General features: G+C 42.2%; 1 protein-coding gene across 8 annotated transcripts in view; it reads left to right on the top strand.

Moving 5' to 3' along the window:
• Nucleotides 1-21,598, top strand: part of sntg1 (syntrophin, gamma 1) — a 38,435-nt gene that overhangs the window by 13,795 nt on the left and 3,042 nt on the right. Inside the window, exons 1-15 of one of the 8 annotated variants that reach the window (XM_061796771.1) lie at nt 4,637-4,927; nt 5,931-6,065; nt 7,947-8,003; nt 8,381-8,438; nt 8,514-8,575; nt 10,473-10,514; nt 10,667-10,769; nt 12,021-12,103; nt 12,879-13,009; nt 13,812-13,941; nt 16,007-16,045; nt 16,956-17,072; nt 17,356-17,427; nt 17,930-18,082; nt 18,186-18,278. In XM_061796771.1, coding sequence (XP_061652755.1) covers nt 5,952-6,065; nt 7,947-8,003; nt 8,381-8,438; nt 8,514-8,575; nt 10,473-10,514; nt 10,667-10,769; nt 12,021-12,103; nt 12,879-13,009; nt 13,812-13,941; nt 16,007-16,045; nt 16,956-17,072; nt 17,356-17,427; nt 17,930-18,082; nt 18,186-18,278 — 1,254 coding nt within the window. In that variant the 5' untranslated portion in view covers nt 4,637-4,927; nt 5,931-5,951. The other 7 variants (XM_061796766.1, XM_061796770.1, XM_061796768.1 and 4 more) reach the window with 7 other exon arrangements.

A 21,598-nucleotide genomic window follows, 5' to 3' on the forward strand; every position in this document is an offset into this window, starting at 1 on the left:
CATGGACACATGGACGCACACAACATCGTGGAGTGACCGTTATCGCATCAGCGTCTACTGGATCGTCATTAAAGGCGCCGTCTCCACATCATGAGAGATCATCTTTAACATTGCACAGAGACCTCGTTTACAACTGCGCACTTCGTCTGAGAAAGCGCTGACGTGGCTCCGTTGGTGCTGCTGTTTTGGTTAGCAACAGAGTTCAAATGGATTCCACAGTTAACGCTTTAAAAGAGACGTTATGCATTTTTATTTTTATTTTGCAATTTAAAACAATTACCAGGTGTCTTAATAACATGTTGGTGGTATGCTGTGGTAAAAAAAAAAAAAAAGCCAAAGATGAAGAATCATAAAAATACGTTACACAACCTATTCCTTGTTTCGCTGAAACCAGCACTTCTGAGCCTACACAGTAGCGCAATGTTTGGCCTATGCCCTGAGATAATTACAGTTATACGTTCATATAAAGTACATCTGGTACAGATACAGTACTGTGCAAAAGTCTTAGGCCAGCATGTGATTTGCTGTTATAGGAACACCATAATGATTTATATGACTCGAATGACACTCAGTGGAGAACATAACTGCGCCAGGGTTAAACTACAAAGGAAAGTGAAAAAAATAAAAAATAAAAAATGAAGAAAGCACCATATTTGTGTTCGTCCCAAAATTCATTAGTTGGCATGGCTACTTCCTGGTTTCTGGACGATTATGAACAGACGACACTGGGAGGCGGACTGTTTGCATTCACGCATTTGCAGGGGCTGAAATGGTAAAATAATATGTAAAGCAATATATAAAATACATATTCATGGATCCGTAATATGTTTTGCTATTTTTGCTGAATAAAGTTGAATCCTACTTTGCTGGTTTATTTGTCAAAATGAATGCTAAAAAAATGAAAGTGAGTGGCGGTCAATGAGTTTTGTACAGCGTGTGCTTGGAGAGATCAGACTAAACAGGCCCAGATTTCATGAATAAATTGACATGAGCTCATCATTTTTTCAGTGTACAGTGAACCCCTGCTGTATCACAGTTCAGCGATAGTGAATATTTATGTAACATTTTTGATATGGGTTTTTACCGAACGCATCCAATTCCGATTTTGAGTTAGGCACCTTCAGTGTAATATCACGTTGTGCAGCAACATGCGGGGCAGCACTGAGAATTGAGTTTTATTTGTATAGGTCTTAATTACAAAAGTCTCAAAGGGCTTCACAGTAACTAATGCTAAACTCTCCAAAACATCATAACAACAAATCAACCAACAAATAATCTATATATAACACATATATCAGGCCAAACACAGAAGGAGGGATGAAGACCAGGCTGTAGTGGATGCCAACAATGTGGGTATCATTGATCACGTGAAATTATACACTTCATTCAAGTTTATGTACACAGTTTAAACCGCACAAGTTCAGTGCACGAGTCCTTTTGATAATATGAAGCGACTCTGGGGAGGAGGTTTTCTTCTAGGCATGTCCTGCTCGGTCGATGTCCCCCACAGCAAACAGCGCCAGCCTCGCCTTTATCGCCAACTAGCCCCCAAGGGCAAAACAGGCCAAAATCCAGATGTTAAGGCAGGGCAAGAGATGAATTGCATGTGGTTTGACCAAATATGAACATGTAGAAATACATACATATACATTTATATAGAGGTAGCTGCGCTATTTTCAGTAAGTCAAATAATAATGCTTTTGATGAAGTGACTGTAGCCTGAATAGAGAATTCTCTAGAACTTGCTAACATCTTTTTAGCTCTCTGAGTCAGTGAAAAGACCAGCATGTTGCACGCGCAGGGCTCGGAATGGAGCAGCAGGTACCACTAAGTGGCAAACCTTAAAATCACATCTCAGGTTGTAGCCTTAGTCAAGTCTTGCTGCAGCATGTTTCCCTAACTGCAGGCATAGGAAGACCTGAAAGCAACATAGTACAACAGTCAAGGTGAGATGTAACAAATGCATGAACTAAGGTCTCTGTGTCACTCATGGAATGAATGAGCTGTATCTTAAAGATATTGAGAAGGTGAAAAAATGCAGTTCTTGTCATGCTCTTAATGTGCAGTTGAAGGGAGAGAGTTGGGTCAAACATAACTCCCAATTTTGTTTTTGCGGAGTCACTTTAGGTAATGGTTACCTAATGGGTCAAAGCCCACAGAGGTGTCCTTAAACAGGTGCCTGTCTGGCAGGACCAATAACCATCTCAGTTTTCTCAGAGTTAAGAAGCAAAATGTTGCCGGACATCAAGTATTTCATTTCACTGAGAAATGCCCCTCGTTTACAGACTTTGTCGCCAAATACAACTCCAATTCCAATGAAGTAGGGATGTTGTGTTAAACATAAATAAAAACAGAATACAATGATTTGCAAATCATGTTTAACCTATATTTCATTGAATACACTACAAAGACAATATATTTAATGTTCAACCTGATAAACTTGATTGTTTTTAGCAAATAATCAATAACTTAGAATTGTATGGCTGCAACAAGTTCCAGAAAAGCTGGGTCAGTGTCATGTTTACCACTGTGTTACATCACCTTTTCTTTTAACAACATTCAATAAACGTTTGGGAACTCAGGACACTAATTGTTGAAGCTTTGTAAGTGTTCAACAGTCTGGGGAATTTTACGCTTCATAATGCGCCACACATTTTCAAAGGGAGACAGGTCTGGACTGCAGGCAGGCCAGTCTAGTACCCGCATTTTTTTACTACGAAGCCACGCTGTTGTAACATGTGCAGAATGTGGTTTGGCATTGTCTTGCTGAAATAAGCAGGGGCGTCCATGAAAAAGACGTTGCTTGGATGGCAGCATATGTTTCTCCAAAACCTGTATGTACCTTTCAGCATGAATGGTGCCTTCACAGATGTGTAAGTTACCCGAGCCATTGGCACTAACACAGCCCTATACCATCACAAATGCTGGCTTTTGAACTTTGCATCCATAACAGTCCGGATGTTTCTTTTCCTCTTTGGCCCGGAGGACAAGACGTCCACAATTTCCAAAAACAATTTGAAATGTGGACTCGTCGGGCCACAGAACACTTTTCTACTTTACATCAGTCCATCTTAGATGAGCTCGGGCCCAGACCAGCTGGCGGCGTTTCCGGGTGTTGTTGATATGCTTTGCATATTAGAGTTTCAAGTTGCACTTACGGCTGTAGCGCCGAACTGCATTTACTGACATTGGTTTTCTGAAGTGTTCCTGAGCCCATGTGGTGATATCCTTTACACATCGATGTCGTTTTTTGATGCAGTGCCGCCTGAGGGAATCGAAGGTCACGGGCATTCAATGTTGGTTTTCGGCCTTGCCGCTTACATGCAGTGATTTTCCCCAGATCCTCTGAACCTTTTGATGATATTATGGACCGTAGATGATGAAATCCCTAAATTCCTTGCAATTGTACGTTGAGGAACATTGTCCTTAAACTGTTCGACGATTTTCTCACGCACTTGTTCACAAAGAGGTGAACCTCGCCCCATCTTTGCTTGTGAATGATTGAGCAATTCAGGGAAGCTCCTTTGATACCCAATCATGGCACCCACCTGTTCCCAATTAGCCTGTTCACCTGTAGGATGTTCCAAACAGGTGTTTGATGAGCATTCCTCAACTTTCTCAGTCTTTTTTGCCACCTGTCCCAGCTTTTTTGGAACGTGTTACAGCCATTAAATTCTAAGTTAATGATTATTTGCTCAAAACAGTAGTTTATCAGTTTGAACATGAAATATCTTGTCTTTGTAGTGTATTCAATTAAATATAGGTTGAACATGATTTGCTAATCATTGTATTCTGTTTAACACGGTCCCAACTTCATTGAAATTGGGGTTGTACATGCAAAGTTGGGTATCAGCAGGACGACAGTGAAAGCTGATGTCAGTTACCAATGATATCTCAGAGTGGCTGCATATAGCTACTGAACAGTAAAGGGACCAAGTACCAATCCCTGTGGGACTCCGCAGCTATCCTTTATATACTCAGGTCACATTACTGTGAATTACACGGTGTGTTCTCTCTGAGAGATAAGACTGAAACCATTAAATTGCAAAGCCTTTAATACCAATCACGTTTCAAGGCGATCTAGCAGTGCATTACGATCGACGGTATCAAAGGCAGTGCAAATGTCAAGTGTTAATACTATTGATCAGGTGTCGGAGTCCAAAGCTTGAAAAAGATCATTGAACACTCTTGTGAGGGCTGTCCCAGTAGAATGTTCCGCCCTGAATTCATATTCTCCAAACAAGATTTGATCATTAATCTGTTGTGCCGCGGGTTTTCAAGAATTTGGGAGACAAAGGGAAGATGCGACAATGGTCTGTAGTTGCTAAGAATCATAGAGTCGAGGTTGCGTCTTTTAAGTCAGAGTCCTATCATAGCTGCCTTAAAAGCTGCAGGTACTGTGCCAAAGGAGAGATAAGTTAATAATGTTTAGAATAGAGGAAGCTACGATTGGAAAAAGCTCTTAAACAAGCTTCCCGGGGAGCGTGTCGAGCAAGCATGTTGTTTGTTTTCCTGGACTAACGAGTTTTTCTGACTTTATCGAGGGATACTCCCTCAAGGTGTGACAGTGTAACCATACCATACAATCTAGTGTTTCTATTAGTCTCACTAATTGAAGGGTTGAAGTGTCTTTAATCTCTTCTTTATGGAGGGAAATGGGGAGCTGTTAAAAGTAGAAAAGGAAGAAAGAAAGCTGCTGTTGGGTTAGCTTGCAAGCACGATGGAAGTCAAGTTTGGTCGTACGCTCAAGCTTCCTACAGTTTTCTTAAGTGCTTGGGTCTAATTGGCGAACCACGGTGGAGGTTTCTTAGTACGTGTTTGTACTTTTAATGGCGCTACAGTGTCGAGGGAGTTACAGAGGGCCACGTTAAAATCCTTTGCCAGACTGTCAGCCGGACCAACATAAGAAGGAAAGGAAGCAAAAGCTGTGGGTAATATTTCAGATTTTCTTGTAACGGAAACGCGTCGGCCGTGGTAAACACGGGTTGCCCGTGTATATTGTTTTGTGCGGCGGTGTACATTATTCGATTTTTTCTAATGTAAATGATGTGCCATGGCTTGATAAAGGCTGGGAAACACTGCTGTTGCATACAGTACAGTATGTGTTGAGCGTACGTTCGACTGGGTTACAGACGATGATGCGGCTAATGATGGTATCGCGAGGCCGCACAACGTGAGGAGAGATGATGAGGCCAATTAGAAGCAATGCGAGCTCCGACACAGGTCACCGGCGCTTATCCGCGTGAGGCGTTCACTGACCCCGCCTGTGTTGAGCGATGCCCTCCTCTTGCCTGCTTAATGACACGCACACGCGCACGCATTCGTCCGAGTAAGGCGGGAGAATGCACACTCTCTCTCTCTTCCTCTGATTCCATCCGTCACGCCGCAGCTGCAGGCGGGGGAGCGGAGGCCTCGTTCCTCCGCGACGCTCGTTACCAGCGCTAACTGACCCGCAGTGGAACTAACATATTGCACCCATGCGGCGCGGCGGCCTTGTTAACTGATGACTGGTGACAAGCGCGCTGAACCGGGTGCCTCCTTTTCTCTCAGCGGTCCTGTCAGGTGAAGGAAGGTGCCTTCTTTATTTAGACCCTTTCAAGTCAAGGGCAGACAGGCATCGTAATTAGTCGAGGAGGGGAAGCGGGGCCGAATGCTAATTTATGCAAATGCGTGATTGGAAACACAGTCCTGCTGCTTGTGTATTGCCGGGAAGTGACAACAGAGCCTGCTCAATTTCACTGGTTCGTAATGTGTGTAGAAGCCATGAAAAGTTTCTCTTTTTAGGATCGTGTTGATGTGCAACAACAAGCCAAGCCAAGGCAATAACGCACCACAGCAAAGCCGCCTAATTTCGCCACCAGCGGCCATTTCATTTCATGGCCACTTAATTTAGCCCTGATGTACGATGTTATCTCTCCCAATGTTCGCAGACAAAGACTGGGATTTATTTGATGCAAGAAGGTAATGAGGAGCCGTTTCATATCCGACTGCACTTGGCTAAAGATATTCTGACCATTCAGGAGCAAGATGTCATCTGCGTGTCGGGAGAACCTTTTTATTCGAGCGTAAGTAACCACTGACATCACTCACACACACACACACACACACACATTCAACTAGTGCAAACAACAAACCACAAGTGAAGGCTCTGAGTGTCTGTGTGGGCTCAATGTATCGTTTTGAATGGTTGTGCCGGGGAGCACAATGCACAGGTCCTAGGTTCGAATCTCGGCTGTGTGGAGTTTGGATGTTCTCCCCTGTGCTTGCTCCCTCACATACTCCAAAAACATGCATGCTAGGTTCATTGAAGACTTTGAAGTTGACTATCGGCGTGAATATGAGTATGAATGCTTGTCTGTGCCCCTAAATGTGCCCCTACCATTGAGTCACGACCAATCAAAGTCCGCTGGGATAGGCTCCAGCTCACCCGTGACTCTGATAAGGACACACGCGCTATAGAAAGTGGATAGATAGGATGGATGGTTGCCCCTGGCAACAGTGATCAAAGCAGCATGATGAAAAGCCTTTTGATTACAATACATCCACAAGACAGTCCTGTTTCGGTAAAACCGTCACAATGGTTTTAGTCAGTCAGTTTTTGCGTTGTGTTCTGCATTCTGCTCTATTCAATTGATCCTCTTGCTTGCAAGGAGTAAAAAAATGTTTGACGCTCGCTGAACTGAGATCTTTAGGACTTAGGCGTCAATAATGACAGCGGTTTGCATTCTCATTCTTTGTGCCACTTTGGATACATATTTCCCCCAAATTCCAGTCAAATTGGGAGTTGTACGCCCTCAGCGGCATTCCGCTTGTATCAGTGGGATGCTTGGCAAGATGGGATTTGATAGATTTCACAGGAGCTGGAGGGAGCTGGCTTGTAAAGTTAAAATTCAGTGTGCCTTGAGACAGCAGCTCAATGAGCGCCTATAAAGTTTAAGACACATGAATATTCATTGGGTATGACCCCGCGACACAGGAAAAATCACCACGCATATGGCTGCTGTTTACGTAATTGGGAACACATGCAAAGTACAATATTTGCATAGTTGTGGGTATTTTTAGCTTTTTTTTTAATAACACTGTCATGTCATTTTTACTCTTTAGTGAGCTTGTGTTTGACGCAAGGCAACAGATTGGACCACTAAGCTCACAGTGGGCTTTGACTCAAATTTGGCAGCCGCTCGTTTCAAACGTGGCCGATTGCTGGAAAACAAAAGATGAAAAAGAATTCTAGGACACTAAACGAGAGACACAACAACATCTTGGAGAAATGAAATCACGCAGGTAGGCTCCGGAGTCAAATTTGGCAGCCACTCATTTGAAACAATTACCCGAGCTTTCATTTTACCAAGTAATTTCCAGAAATTGCCTGTGTGTCAAGTTAGCGTGACACCTGCATTATCTCTTTTCTCCAGTCTGATGTATATCTGGTTTAGTATCCCATCTATGTTTTTATTTACCACCACGTTCCAGCAATCGCCTGTATTTGAAACAGGTGGCTGCCAAGTCTTAATGAGAACCAACGGTGACACCGACGTGATCTAATTTCCCGAATCTGTCGTTGTGTGTCTGTTTTAGTGTTGTATTGTTTTTTCTTTTTCATTTGTTGGTTTACCACTACTTTCCAGCAATCGCCTGTGTGTGAAATCTGTGGCGGCGAAGTTTTAGTCAGAGCCGACAGTGACACAGGCATGATCTCGTATGCCAATCTCTCCGTGTGCATCTGTTTTCATGTCCTATTAGTCTTTTCATTGTTGGTGTCACAGTGGGCTATGACTACAACCGGGTGGCTCTCGTTTCAAATCTAGGCGATTGCTGGAAAGTGCCGGTAAATTACAAGGTGAAAAGAGCAATAGGACACCAAAACAGGAAGGGATTTAAGAAACAGCCGTGATGAAATGTGATAATATCATGTAAGCGCGACTAAATGAAGGTTTTTCTTCAAGGAGAGGACTGTAACAATCCGGAGACAGACCATCGGAGGGTTTGGCCTCAGCATCAAGGTAATTTAGGTGCTCGCGCATTTGACGTCATCACTAAATGAAGTCACAATGAGTCTTAGGCTGCATTTACACTCCATTGGTCTCAAAGTTGGGAAATGCATCACGGCAGGGTCAATAGTACAAACATTGATGGAATGGGATATATTTAGATGGGACTCGGGGCTCTTCCGTGTTGTCACTCTTGAAGCTGGTAGAGTTTACTTGTACATCCAATTCAGGCTTGTTGTTTCGTGTGTTTTGTCAGCGTAAACACTGGCATGTCAGATACTGTATGTGTTACTTGAAATGTACCTGTACATGGCAATAGGCAGTATAACAAAATTGGATACAAGCAAACATTAAATCAGAATTGCTGACACTCATTCCATGTCTATCAGGGCGGTGCTGAGCATCAAATCCCTGTGGTGATATCCAAAATATCCAAAGAACAAAAAGGTAAATAGTCACTTCGTAGGTAAGAGTTTTTCAGTTTCAGTCATTTCCTTCTGAAAGTGCTGTTTTGGATTGCAGTGTGTTTTTGTTTTCCAGCTGAACTTTCTGGGCTGCTTTTCATTGGCGATAGCATCCTCCAGGTACACTTGGCACTAATGAGAGGCATCTCATTTGACGAACTTAATGGCACGTGGCAATGTAATTGTGTCCAACTTTAAAAGTGGGTCACTCGACAGTTGGAGCAGTGAGGAGTATTGGTGTTGGAAAGTTGTAAAGCCTCAAAAACAATTAACCACACACAAGGTTTTTGTAGATTAGCCGTTAATTGAGCATGGTAATCAATCATTCCTTAAGATTTCCCCAAACTGGTTGAAAGAAATTAAAAGCAAACAACATGGGATCTTTGACAGATTGGGATAGCTTTCAAAGATCAACCTCCACAATCTTGTGTCAGATAGCTTTCGAAATTGATCGGCTTCTGCTTCTTAAACGGGCCTGCTGCCTGTAGCTCACGTGCAACCCGGCGTTTGTTGGGAGTTGGACTTGCAAGGAAATTCGTACAATACTAACCCTCCATGGAGCCACAATGTTGATTCCAGAACATCTTGTGCCTGAATGGACAAGTAGCCTACTGACGTACGGCAGGTAAAATGCTAACAAGATGACGGGCTAACACATGGCAAGATAGCAGAGAAAGCGCTAAGGCACGACGGTAATGGATATTTTATATGGATATAAAATGCTAACATGCTAAGAGTTGGTATGCTAACATAAAGCATGATGGCAACCTGACTACGTAAGGCACAAAGGCGGATTGATTGATTGATTAGGCTTTCGCATTGTGGCTTGCTCCATCATGTTGTCGCTGGCTACAATGGTCCCCCGCTATTTGCAAATAGCGAATCTCTGCGAATAATTGACGGCTCCCCTGTAGGAGATTATAAGTGCCTATATTGATAGTTTCAGACATAAATAATAAATATACAACAACAACAAATTTGGAATGCTTACAAACATCCTCAAACATTGCTGTACTCTTCTAAGTACAGCGGTGCATTCCGGTGTAAAAGAATGAATATTTGACTGCACAGCAAAGCACATCTATTGTGCGGATGCTCCCTGAGGTGGCTTGCGCTGGTGGAAAGACAGCTGCTTTCTTTGCCACTAGCTCCAACTGATCTATCAGTTAGTGCTAGAATAGTTAGCGCTTTGTTGTTCACTGACGTGAAAGTGCTGGATCCACGCAGCGACAACACAAACTGGCTGAGTTTTAGCAATGTTCGGCTCAGCTGTTGTTGCAGATTCCACAGGTTTTGATGCCTTAACGCGTCTTCTCTATACACTCCCAGCTGCTGACCGTCAAACGCGGGTGCTGTTAGATTTTTTTATTGGTTGAGCGAGTGCGTGTTGGTCGAACTTCAACCACTTCCAACACCGTACATTTGGTTGGCTGCACCACTATTTTGGTTTATGGCAACAGTAACCGTTCTTTGTTGCAATTGCAAGTAAAGAGGCGCTGCAATGCAATAAAAGTAAACTGTAGACAGTGTTTTCCCACATAAATTCAAGGGCAATTTTGGGACACTTATTGCCAGGTTAGTATGCAAATGGGTGAAGTCTCAAATTCCGAACTGCAAATGAAATGCGATTATGCGGGCAGCCACTGTATTTCCAATCACAACTGATGAAATGCTAACATGCTAACAATTAGTTATAGAAAGATAGCAAGCCGGGTACTAGTTCAAATGCACGATGCCAGGCCATGATAATAAAAATCCCCAAAACAATCATTTTGGTGTAATATCTCATTACCATTTGTCAAACTAGAAAAGCTCTCCAGACTGGCTATACATCATTTAGCTGCTATAAAAACGTCTCATATTGAAAAAAAACGTACATTTCCTACTCGTAATTTCCAAAGCCGGTATTCCCTAGGAGACATTTCGGCGGCTTCATGAATCATTTTTGCCGCGGTACAATGCCAGCAACAGTACAATAGCGATTGTATTGACACTCACACGCCGCTGTTGCTTGCAGATCAACGGAATCAACGTGAGAAGCTATCGCCACGAGGAAGTGGTAAGCTGTCCGCTCCTATGTGCATTTACCCTACACATCAGCTTAACTTCTGCTTTTTCTTGAAAAAAAAAGTTCTTTTCGACGATCGGGACTTTAATGGGAAACAACTCAACTCCTGCAGCATAAATCAAAGTATCTACTGTATGTCGCAGGTTCAGGTGTTGAGGAATGCCGGTGAAGAAGTCACCCTCACGGTCTCTTTCCTCAAGAAGACCCCAGCCTTCCTCAAACTGCCTCTGAGTGAGGACTGCATGTGTAAGTCATTCAAATACAATTATAGTAATAATTCGGGATGGGAATTTATAAGAATTTAACGATTCCGATTCCATTATTGATGCTGCTTATTGATCTGATTCCTTATCGATTCTCATTGGGTGAGAGAATGAAATAATACAAATGATATGTGACACCATTGATGTCAGTATCATTCTACATATCAATTTATGATCATTATATGATATGATGAAAAAAAAGATGCTTCTGCATATTTGAAGTCTTTGATGAAATGAAAGCTTTCTTTAAAAGGGGTTCGAGTCGCTACAGGGGTTGTATCATATGCTCGACTTATTTATATGGCACAACATATGATATATATCGTTATATAGCGCAGACGTCATCACTCTTTTGTGACATAAAAGGAATCGCTGAGCGGAATCGTCAGACAAGCGATTCCTAAGAATTTGAAAAGTTAATGGGATTTCAATTCGATTCCCATCCCTGGTAATAATCTTGATTTTTTTTCAAATTCAAATACCACATTCATTAAAATTTTAAATACCATGTGCATTAGTATTTACCCCTTCAATGCGCCCCCATATTTTAGGTTAAAGCCATATTTCCGAAAGGATTCAATTCATTATTTCATAATTCATAAAATGTGCACGTTATTCCCCCCTATTGGCAAAGTGTATGAATTTTTTTAAAATAAATGTATTCAAAATAAACAAACATTCAAATATCACACCTGCATTATTATTCACCCCTTTAATTTCCCCCCGCATTTTGTTGTTACAGCTGCATGGCAAAATTGATCAAATTCATTTGCCACTTAAAATTCTTCACATAGCTCATCGCCCATTCCCCATTAAAGCGCGTGGTGCATCGACACGCATGCCACGCTACAGAAACCCACAACATTTGAAGTAAACACACATTTCACTGGACCGCAACACAATCATATTTAGGAGTCGGATGCTATGTCGCTAACCAGATCAAAAAGGCACATCTGACTCAAATACGAAGTGAAGGACATGACACAGCTCATTGTGCTGAACTTGATTTGTACTTGCATCGGAAAGTCTCAGCCTGTCATCAGACATGAGAGCCTTTATAAAAGCCTTTCATAAGCGTATATAGGCCAGGTTGACTGGGCGCTCGACCGCATACAAATTGGCGCTGAGCACCGGCAGCTTTCCCATTATAAAAAAAAAAAAATACAAATAAATTCACTCACTGCATTGTGGATTTATTGTATTTTTTCTTTGCTTTTCCCCCCCAAACTTGTAGGCATCCCGAGTGACCAGAGCAGCGGGACCTCGTCTCCTTTGTGCGATAGCGGCCTGCACTTGAACTACCATCCAAATAACACGGTACTTTGTCTGTCCTCATCTGCAGCCTCTCAATGCAAATCAATACAACCAGGCAGCAGGGATATGTGCAGGCAAGGGAAGTTTATTCTTAAAGCCTACTTCTTCAATTAAAAAAATTCATGAATGAGAAAAATAGCAGTTGCAAAGTTAGTGTAAACATTTGGTAAGATTAATAAATACAAAAATACGTTTCACCCAGCTTCTATTTTTTCTATTTTTGTTATGCTATAGCCGTATTCCAGAATTGATTAAGTTTGTTTTTTCCCTTAAAATTCGACACACAATGTCTCATGGTTACAACGTGAAAACAAGACATTATTTTTTGGGACATTTATTAAAAAATGGAAAAAAAACCGAGGGTAAGAGTTACGCCCTGCAACCGTATCCCCGCCCGAGCACATGTCGTCGTCGTGTCCCTGGGCAAGACACGTAATCCACATTGCCTGAAATGTGGTTGGATGTTCGGTGGTGGTCGGAGGCACAGAATGGCAGCCACGCTTCCGTCAGGCTGTCGCAGGGCAGCTACGGCTACACTAGTAGCTTACCACCACCAGGTTGTGACTGAGAAGTGAATGAATAATACATGCAATTGCGTCCAGAAAAGCGCTATAAAACATTGTTATTATTATTATTAAACTCAAATATCGCATGATGTAGGATAGACTCATCAATGCATTCAGAAATGATTCAGAGTCAGGATGGGAACCAAACCACATCATCATGATATTGTGCCACCACCAAATCCCGTGTCTTATTTTGGCGCTCACCCGTGCAGGACACGCTGTCCTGCTCGTCGTGGCCCGCGTCCCCGGCCCTCCGCTGGGAGAAAAGATGGGTGGACCTGCGCCTTCTGCCGTTGCTGCACTCTCGCCTCTCCCAGCACGTGCCGGGCTCCGACGTGTGCAGGTAGGTGGGCGGCGGGACGTCCGCTTATCACGTGTCACCGTACGTGCATTTGAACGGCGAGCTAATGTCACATCAGCCGGGACCATCTGCTTTGGGACGGACGTATTAAACACAGACTCTTTGATTTATGGAGCCATTAAGCTGTCCTTGGATACACTTCCATCAGTGCTACACTGCAGCGGGAATGTGCATTGACTCTAAATGGAGCCCACTTGTTTGTTTTATATAAATATATATTAAGCACTACATCAGCCATTCTCCAGGCGCTGGTTAGATTTTAATTAGCAGGAAGAAAGGAGATCACTCAGAAATAGAAGTGCTGGAGATGAGTTGAGGAGACGATAGCCAGGCCTTATTTTGGTTATCAAACTGTGCAGACGTTTTTTTTGTAACGGTAAATTAAAAAGCGTTCAGACATCTGACATCTTCTGTACAATTATTATTATTATTATTATTTTTATTTTTTTACTAACATGGCTTAAAAATAAATAAATAAAAAAAAACAGTTGCCAAGTTCCTGAGACCAGGCAAGCATTAACGCTCCCTTAAAAAAAGTTTGAGGATTAACTTTGAGAAGGGGCTTGGAAGGGCCTGTTCATCAAATGAAGCATTTTGGGGGCGAAGTTAAGGCCTTTGATTCCTTCTAACTTGACTCCTACTAGTGAATTTGCCCAAATGAGCCCCAATCAGAAATAGGTATCCTACACCGATGGGATGATATTATTGCACACATGTCCTTTATCTGTATGTATTTGTCCTACGTCACCCCCCCCCATTCCCTTTTTTTTTTTTTCCCCCCAAGGAAAAATGCTTTCCAGGTCGTCGCCGTGGACGGGGTGTGCAGCGGCGTGCTCCAGTTTCCCTCGGATGAAGACCGCTTGGACTGGCTTCAGGCTGTCGGCGGCAACATCTCGTCTCTCACTAAGCACAACGTGAGCTCGCTGGCTTTTCTCCTCCCTCCCCAATGAGAATGGCGAGAGCCAGCGTCGCACGATGCATAACGCATTTCTTCTCGTATGGAGGGGTCAGACGCAAAATGCTCCACGTATCAGGATGTGTCTGAGTGAAAGGGAGCTCGTTAAGCCGCGGCACTGCCACCAGCGCGACTACAGAGAGATGTGCGATTATTGTGTGTCTGTGTGAGTGTGTTTTGTGGTTCCTGTGGGTAAATAACGGAGCCTCGCTTAATTGGAGCGGACGCGGCACAAATGACTCACCGAGCAATCGAGCGCTCCTTTGGCCTTTTGCGACCGCAAAGGTGCACAGTGTGCGTACACAAGCACGGACAACACACCCCTGTAATGGAGTCCATTAGACGAGGAGGACATTTTGTACACACACAGACACACACCGTACGTAGCGCTCATTTAAAGAGGTAAAGACACCAGGAGGCTGTGTTGTCCTCCGTCGATGTCGTCGCCATGACGACAAGAGAATTTGGCCATTTGCTGTCATTGATTTTTATACTTGAGCCTTGTTGACTACTGGGATATTTTTGTTCTGGATCAAAGGAAGGACATAATTGATTTTTAGTGATATTATTGATTCAGACTGGTATCTATCTACCAAGTTACTTTGGATCCAGATCCAAGGAAGGACCCTTTTGACCTGAAAAAGATGTTGATTTTGAGTGATATCTGACCGCTAAAGTAGTTTTGGTTTGGATCAAAAGGAAGGGCATTTTTGATTTTGACTGCTCCCTGACCACAAAGTACTTTTGTTCCATATCAAAGGAAGGGCCCTATTGATTTTGAATGATATCTGAAGTTTCGTTTTGGTCAAAGTAAGAACTCGTTTGGATTTGAAGTGATATTGTTGATATGGACTGGTAATCTGACCTCCAAACTTTACATTTTGAGTGATATATAACACCAAGGTAGTTTTGTTTAGGATCAAAGGACGAACCCTATTGACATCATTGAGGTAGGTTTGTTCAGTATCAAAGGAAGAACCCTGTTGCTTTTGAATGATATCTATGATCCCGGGTAGAATGAATACAGCTGGTGGTTACCTGTCACGATGTTTGACTGATCTTAAAATAACAGGGAATCAACTTTTTTACCTATGACCTCAGTCTATTTCTCTATTCACAATGTAAAATGATCTTAGATTGTAGGGGTGTTGTGTCAAATGCATCTTGCATGAAAGAAACCTTTGTGCTGGTGTATAAGCGACAGCGCAGCGTGAATTAAAGGGCAGCAATAAGAGCAGCGGAGAGGCGTGTGGGTGTTGCTGTGCCTCAATGATAGCAATTTGGATGAGGGTGAACATTAAATAAGTGTAGGAGGAGATAATAGGAGCAGATGAAGGCCATTGAAAGAAATACACGCATAACTGCTGCTCTTGTGAGAGTGGAACACTCCATTCTGGATCCAAAGTGCTGTGAAATAACAGTATCGAGTGACGTGTTAGCACATTTAAATATATCATTAGGTTAAATAAAATTAAAGATACGTGTTCCGTTTTTGAAAAAAGGCAATTACACAGCGCATGTGGGTGTTTCTTTCCAGCGTGGATTAAATACATTTTTGCTCAAAATTGTAAAGTAAAGTATTCACAGCATTTGCCATGTAGCTCAAAAGTAAGCTGAGGTGCGTCTTGTTTCCACTGATCCTCCTTGAGATGTTTCTGCACCTTAACTGGAGTCAATCTGTGGTAAATCCATTTTATTGTACAATGTTTGGAAAGGGCCACAGCTGTCTCTAGACAGTAGGGTCCCACAGTTGACGATGCATGTCAGAGCACAAGCCAAGCATGAAGTCAAAAGAAATTGCTTGTAGACGTTGACCCTCCTAGTTTAGCGTCGCCGTAGGCACGCAGCTCAAAAGTGGCGTGTCATATCTACTTATTCATATCGATGAGCATTACACTTCCATAAATCAATCAGTTTCCTCGTCTATGGTTATCATCACACTCTATCCCTGGCGCCCTTATGTGGTGACCCACAAAAAGACTCATGAGTTGCTTTTAATGACGCATTGATGATGGTGTCCACAGGTGAAGAAGATCAACCGGAATTTTCCTGTCAACCAGCAGGTAAAAAGTGATATTTCATGAATGTATTTCATATTATTTTTTAAAACGCGAAAGCAGGTCATCCAGTCAGAGAAAGGACACGCTTCATTGGGGGCGAGGCGTTGCAACGCGAGCTAAATCTTTGCATCATAATCCAGGGAGGGTGAAAAAACAACAACTTAATTGCCTCCAGTCAGTCAGTCTGCTGTTGTCTGCTTTCGCTAACATGCATCTACATGACACAAATGAAACTGTCATCTGTCAAACAGACAACAGCACCAGCAACCATGTTAGCTTGACGGCCACACAGAACCACTTGATGTCATCGAATCGTCCTTTTTGCAACCTTTCTACTTGTCACGTCTGTCTATTGCACACCTCCTAGTGCCCCCGCCAACCTCCCGCTTTCATCTCTCCATGGCTGTCACAGCCCTGATTAGCATTTTCGTACCATTAGCATTTGAACTTCGAGTCAACTCCTGAAAATCTGCTTTCAAAACATAGAGTAATGCCCTGCATGTTCACGGTATTTACAAATTCGTATTCGTTTTTTTGCTTTCTAAAATGTTCCAAGATGAAAAGGTGCCGTCAAACCGCAAAGTTGTACAGTGCGCTAACAAGGAAGTATGTTGAAGTGATCCATCTTAACAGAGACAAGCTCTGTATTTCAGGGAGGAGCTAGGTTTAGCCTGGGTTGTAAATTGAAGTTAGTTAGTGAGTCTCCTGTGCATCTGCATGTACGTGTGCACCTCCTGTGATTTTTTATTTTTTTTAAGTCGAATAATCTGTAAGACATTTGCTTTTAAGGGTAATGTTTTGTATTGTTGACATATTACACTCAGTGTGCTCCTTCACAACATTTTAACGCTAATCATTTGTTTTTTTCCTCGTTAAACATCCCATTTTTTCTCCTACACAACGAATGGCGCAGATCATTTACATGGGCTGGGCCGACGAAAAGGAGCAAGACTCCGTCCAGGAACGAATGTACTCCCCAAAGTTCCTTGCTTTGAGGGGTTCCTCTCTCTTCAAGTTCTCCGCTCCTCCGGTAAAATGTTTTTTAGTGTATTATTATTGCGCACATAGTTGAAGAGCAAGCTCCTCATCATTTTATGTAAAGTGATAATGACAAGCGCCGTAATGCAGATGCGGGAAAGATTGATGTAAATGGAATATGCTAATGTGAGTGGATGGCGTAATATAAGAGGAGGCCTTGTGACAAGCTGCTTCATTATTTAACATGCATCATGATGTAGCGAGATTTTCGAGGCAACCGACCTCAACAAACATTCGTTTACTTTTCTTATTAATGTTTCTTCTTCTATTTACAGGTGACAACATGGGACTGGACCAGAGCAGAGAAAAGCTTTACTGTATATGAAATCATGTGCAAGATTTTAAAGGTAAGACAACACTTTTTTTTCCCATAGGAGAAAATGGAAATTACAAAAAACACACACACAATTTAAAACACTTGCCATGTTTTTCCCAAGTCTCTGCCATTCTTTGGTCAAAATACAAAAAGGATAATAAATTACTGTACACTAAACATTTAATTCAGTGATTCTTTTGCATACCACTAGAGAGAGCACACGAACCGCGAGTGGTACTAGTACCCACCGGCCGCATTCTGGCTGAATTCGCTACACGAATTAAACGAGATGACCATTCCAAATATTGTACAAAATAAAATCTATCTAGTTTGTCACAGGTCTACTTGGATTCATAATAATGTCGCCACACTGGAGTCAGTTACTGCACTTCCGGCCTGGACGCAGCAGCCAATCGTATTGCAGCGGGAACTTTGTAGGATTCAAAATAACGCGCCAGCCAGTTTACTTGCAGCTAGCGTGAATTGGGACATCTCACTGCTAACCACACAGAATGTGTTCTTTGTGTGGTCAGGACAATGAGCTGGTGGACAAGAGGAGGCACTGCTTCAGCGTGCAGACGGAGAGCGGCGAGGACATGTTTTTCAGCGTTGAGCTGGAGTCTGAGCTGCTCGTTTGGGAAAAGGCCTTTCAGATGGCCACTTACCTGGAAGTGGAGCGGATACAGGTCGGCAAGATTGATGATGCTACACGCAAAGGGAGAGAGTCGCGATGACGTCAGCTGCTTAGCTCTCACAGTTTGTTCGGTTTCTGCTTCTTCCCCTGCGCAGTGTAAAACGTACGCCTGCATCATGGAGAGCCACCTGATGGGACTAACAGTGGACTTTAGCATGGGATTTGTGTGCTTTGACGCCGCTTCCAAGGTGAGGGAACGACAGCATCACCAACATACCAAAGATACGAAAGGAATCTGCGTTCTTGAAAACTGGGAAGGCTCTTTCTCACAGAGATGCTCTAGAATTGCTGCATCAGATGACCTGGTATTTGCTTTTGACATAAAATCCAGCAAAATGGATCTGAGCCTGTACAAATGCTAGCTCTAGCATTACACATACATAGGCTACATGATTTTTAGCTGGGGTAAATGATAACGTCAGCATTACACTTTCTTAAATTGACCTGAGCTGGCAAATGTTTCTATCATTAGCATATTTAGCATTAGAATGTTTTTAGCATTAGCGTTTTCAGCAACACTTTCATAAATTAGTCTGAATTGGTGCAAATGGTAGCATTTGCATGACACTTCCATAAATTAATACAAACTGGTGTAAGTACTACCATTAAATTAAAATGAGTTGAGTCAAATGCTAGCATTAGCATTACATATCCATAATTGATCTGAGCTGGTAGCATGTGCTAGCATTAGCATTAGACTTCCATAAATGAATCTAAAATGTCACCGAATGCGAGCATTAGCATTACACTTCCATAAATTGATCTGAGTGCATACACGTGCTCACTTTAAAATTAGCTTCGCACCACACTTCATCACGTCATCTGAGCCGGCGCATGTGCTAGCATTAGCATTATACTTCCATAAATGAATCTAAAATGTCACCGAATGCGAGGATTAGCATTACACTTCCCATAAATTGATCTGAGTGCATACACGTGCTCGCTTTAAAATTAGCTTTGCACCACACTTCATAACTTCATCTGAGCCGGCGCATGTGTTAGCATTCGTGTTATCATTACACATTCATAAATTAATCTGAGCTGGTACATGCGCTAGTATAAGTGTTTAAATTGATCAGAGTTGGTAAAAAATGTGAGCATTTTCATTACACTTTCATGGATTAATCTGATCTGAGCTGGTAAAAATGCTAGTGGTAGCATTAGCAATACACGTTCAGAAACTTGAGCCGAGCGACCACATTGTTAGCATTAACACGGGTATTGTTTCCCAACCTTTATTGAGCCAAGGCACATATTTTCCATCCACAGAATATATCCAATACATCTATAGAATATCACAGAACACCGCCAAACAAAAATGTACCAAAAATAGATTTTATTGAAGTTATGATGATCTAGTGTCAATTTACTAAAAAAAGTGTACTTTCTCAATGTCAACGTTAGGCCTGTTTAGTTGAACACAACGCTGATTTTTTTCAGTACTCGCAGGACGTCATGACTTGTTCTGTTGTATGAATGACAGCAGGTGATTTGTAGCATCTTGTGAAAGAAGCATTTCATTGTTCTTCTCTTCACTATATGTCACTTAGATACTGTACGTGAACAAATATATTGTACATTGATAGACTGAATAATTCTGGGCCACTGCGAAAGTGACTTGTATTCAGAATATTGCTTCCAGGCCATACACAGTCTAATTGACAACATGAGGACTGGAAACTCGGCAACAACGGTACTTAAATTTAATGGCCTTTCGTCCATGTTTCGGCGTAGCCGTTTAATTCCCGCTAGTGGCCATATGAACGAAGGACAAAACCTTTGCATCAGAGGTGATAACTTCCACTGGTGAATTTACCTGAAATCTCATGTTAGCATCACATTTGACACGATCAGTCGCTGCTTCTTTTTAACAACATAAAACAAAAAGCAATAAAAGCGAAGCATCTTTTTCATTGTCATTTATGATAAATAAAAGCAAAACACAATCCAACGTTTTTCTTGGCCGAGCACGATGCCAACATTGTACTCTTCCTAATGGACCAAGAGCACTTAGTGTTGATGTGCTCAATAAATTAAGGCGTAAAATATGTGCTTCTCCATGAATCAGCAGATGCATGGGAAGTTAGTGCCATGAAGTTCTGTCCTCTGCTAGGCGACAGGAAGGAACACATTTTGTATGCCTCTGGCCGATATGTGTCCACCGAAGGTTAATTGATGATAAAATCTAGTTTCCATTTGCAGTAAAACATGTTTGAATAATAATGAAAGTGCATGACACGCTGCTTGTTGCTATGAATGACAAAACTGGATTTTGGTCGTGGGCCGTTTGCAGTCATGCTGGAAAAGTCTTGACCATGCATGGTATGCTTCTCTATGAATTGCTTCATCTGGCAGCATGGCGCCAGAGTGGTTAGCACGTCTGCCTCACAGTCAAGAGGTTCTGGGTTCAAATCTTGGCTCAAGCCTTCTTGTGTGGAGTTTGCAAGTTCTCCCATTTCTTCGGGTACTCCAGCTTCCTTCCACATTTCAAAAAACGCCTGTCACCCAAAGTCAGCTAGGATAGGCTCCGGCTCACCCACAACCCTAATAAGGTTAAGGTAAATCGAAAATGAATAGATGGATCGTTTTCGTTGAGGGCCGTTTATAATAAAACACATTGGAAAGGTCATGTTGTTTCTTTTATTATTACTAAATCTGCATAGTTTCATTTAAGCAGCTATTCAGCAGCAAAACACTTGAGAATTTTCACGACAGTGTATGGTATGCTGCTTGTTGCTATTAACTACAAAATTGGAAGCTGACGGGTATTTGCAGTAGCCGTAAAATATGTTGGAATAGTCACAACAGTGCTTGCCGTGCTGCTTGTTGCTATGAATTACAAAATCTGGTTAGTGATAGTTTTCAGTGTTATGCTGGAATAGTCATGACCATGCGTGGTATGATAGTCATCACTATCAATTACTAAATCTGGCAGCGCAGTGAAGTAGTGGTTAGCATGTCAGCCTCACACTTAAGAAGTTTTGGGTTTGAATCTGGCCTCAGGCCTTCCTGTGTGGAGCTTATTTCGATCAAAATATTTTTTTATGACTGTTTAATGTTTTAGTGTAGATGACCCTCAACCAAAATAATCCAGATTCTGTAACTCAAGGCGACAAGCAGCATAGCATACACTGTCCTGACTATTTTAATGTCTCTTGCTGCAATGACCCTCAAAAGAACTATCCTGATTCTTTGGTAATAGTAGTGAATGGCAGCATAACATGTTTTACAGCAAATTCATTTTGTTGAGAAAAAGAAGAAATAAAAAAAACAGCATACCAAGCACTGTTGTGACTACTCTGTTATATTCCTAAATGGCCCTCGACCAAAGGTATCCAGATTTAATAATGATAGCGACAAGTTGCATACCATGCACTCTCATGACTATTCCAAGATGTTTTTCTACACATACACATCTGTCAAGTATATCCAGATTTTGAGATACTAAAAGTGACGAGCAGCATGCCATTCTCTGTCATGACTATTACAATTTGTTTTACTGCGCATA

Source organism: Phyllopteryx taeniolatus, chromosome 14 (genome assembly GCF_024500385.1).
Source record: "Phyllopteryx taeniolatus isolate TA_2022b chromosome 14, UOR_Ptae_1.2, whole genome shotgun sequence".
Taxonomy (NCBI): domain Eukaryota; kingdom Metazoa; phylum Chordata; class Actinopteri; order Syngnathiformes; family Syngnathidae; genus Phyllopteryx; species Phyllopteryx taeniolatus.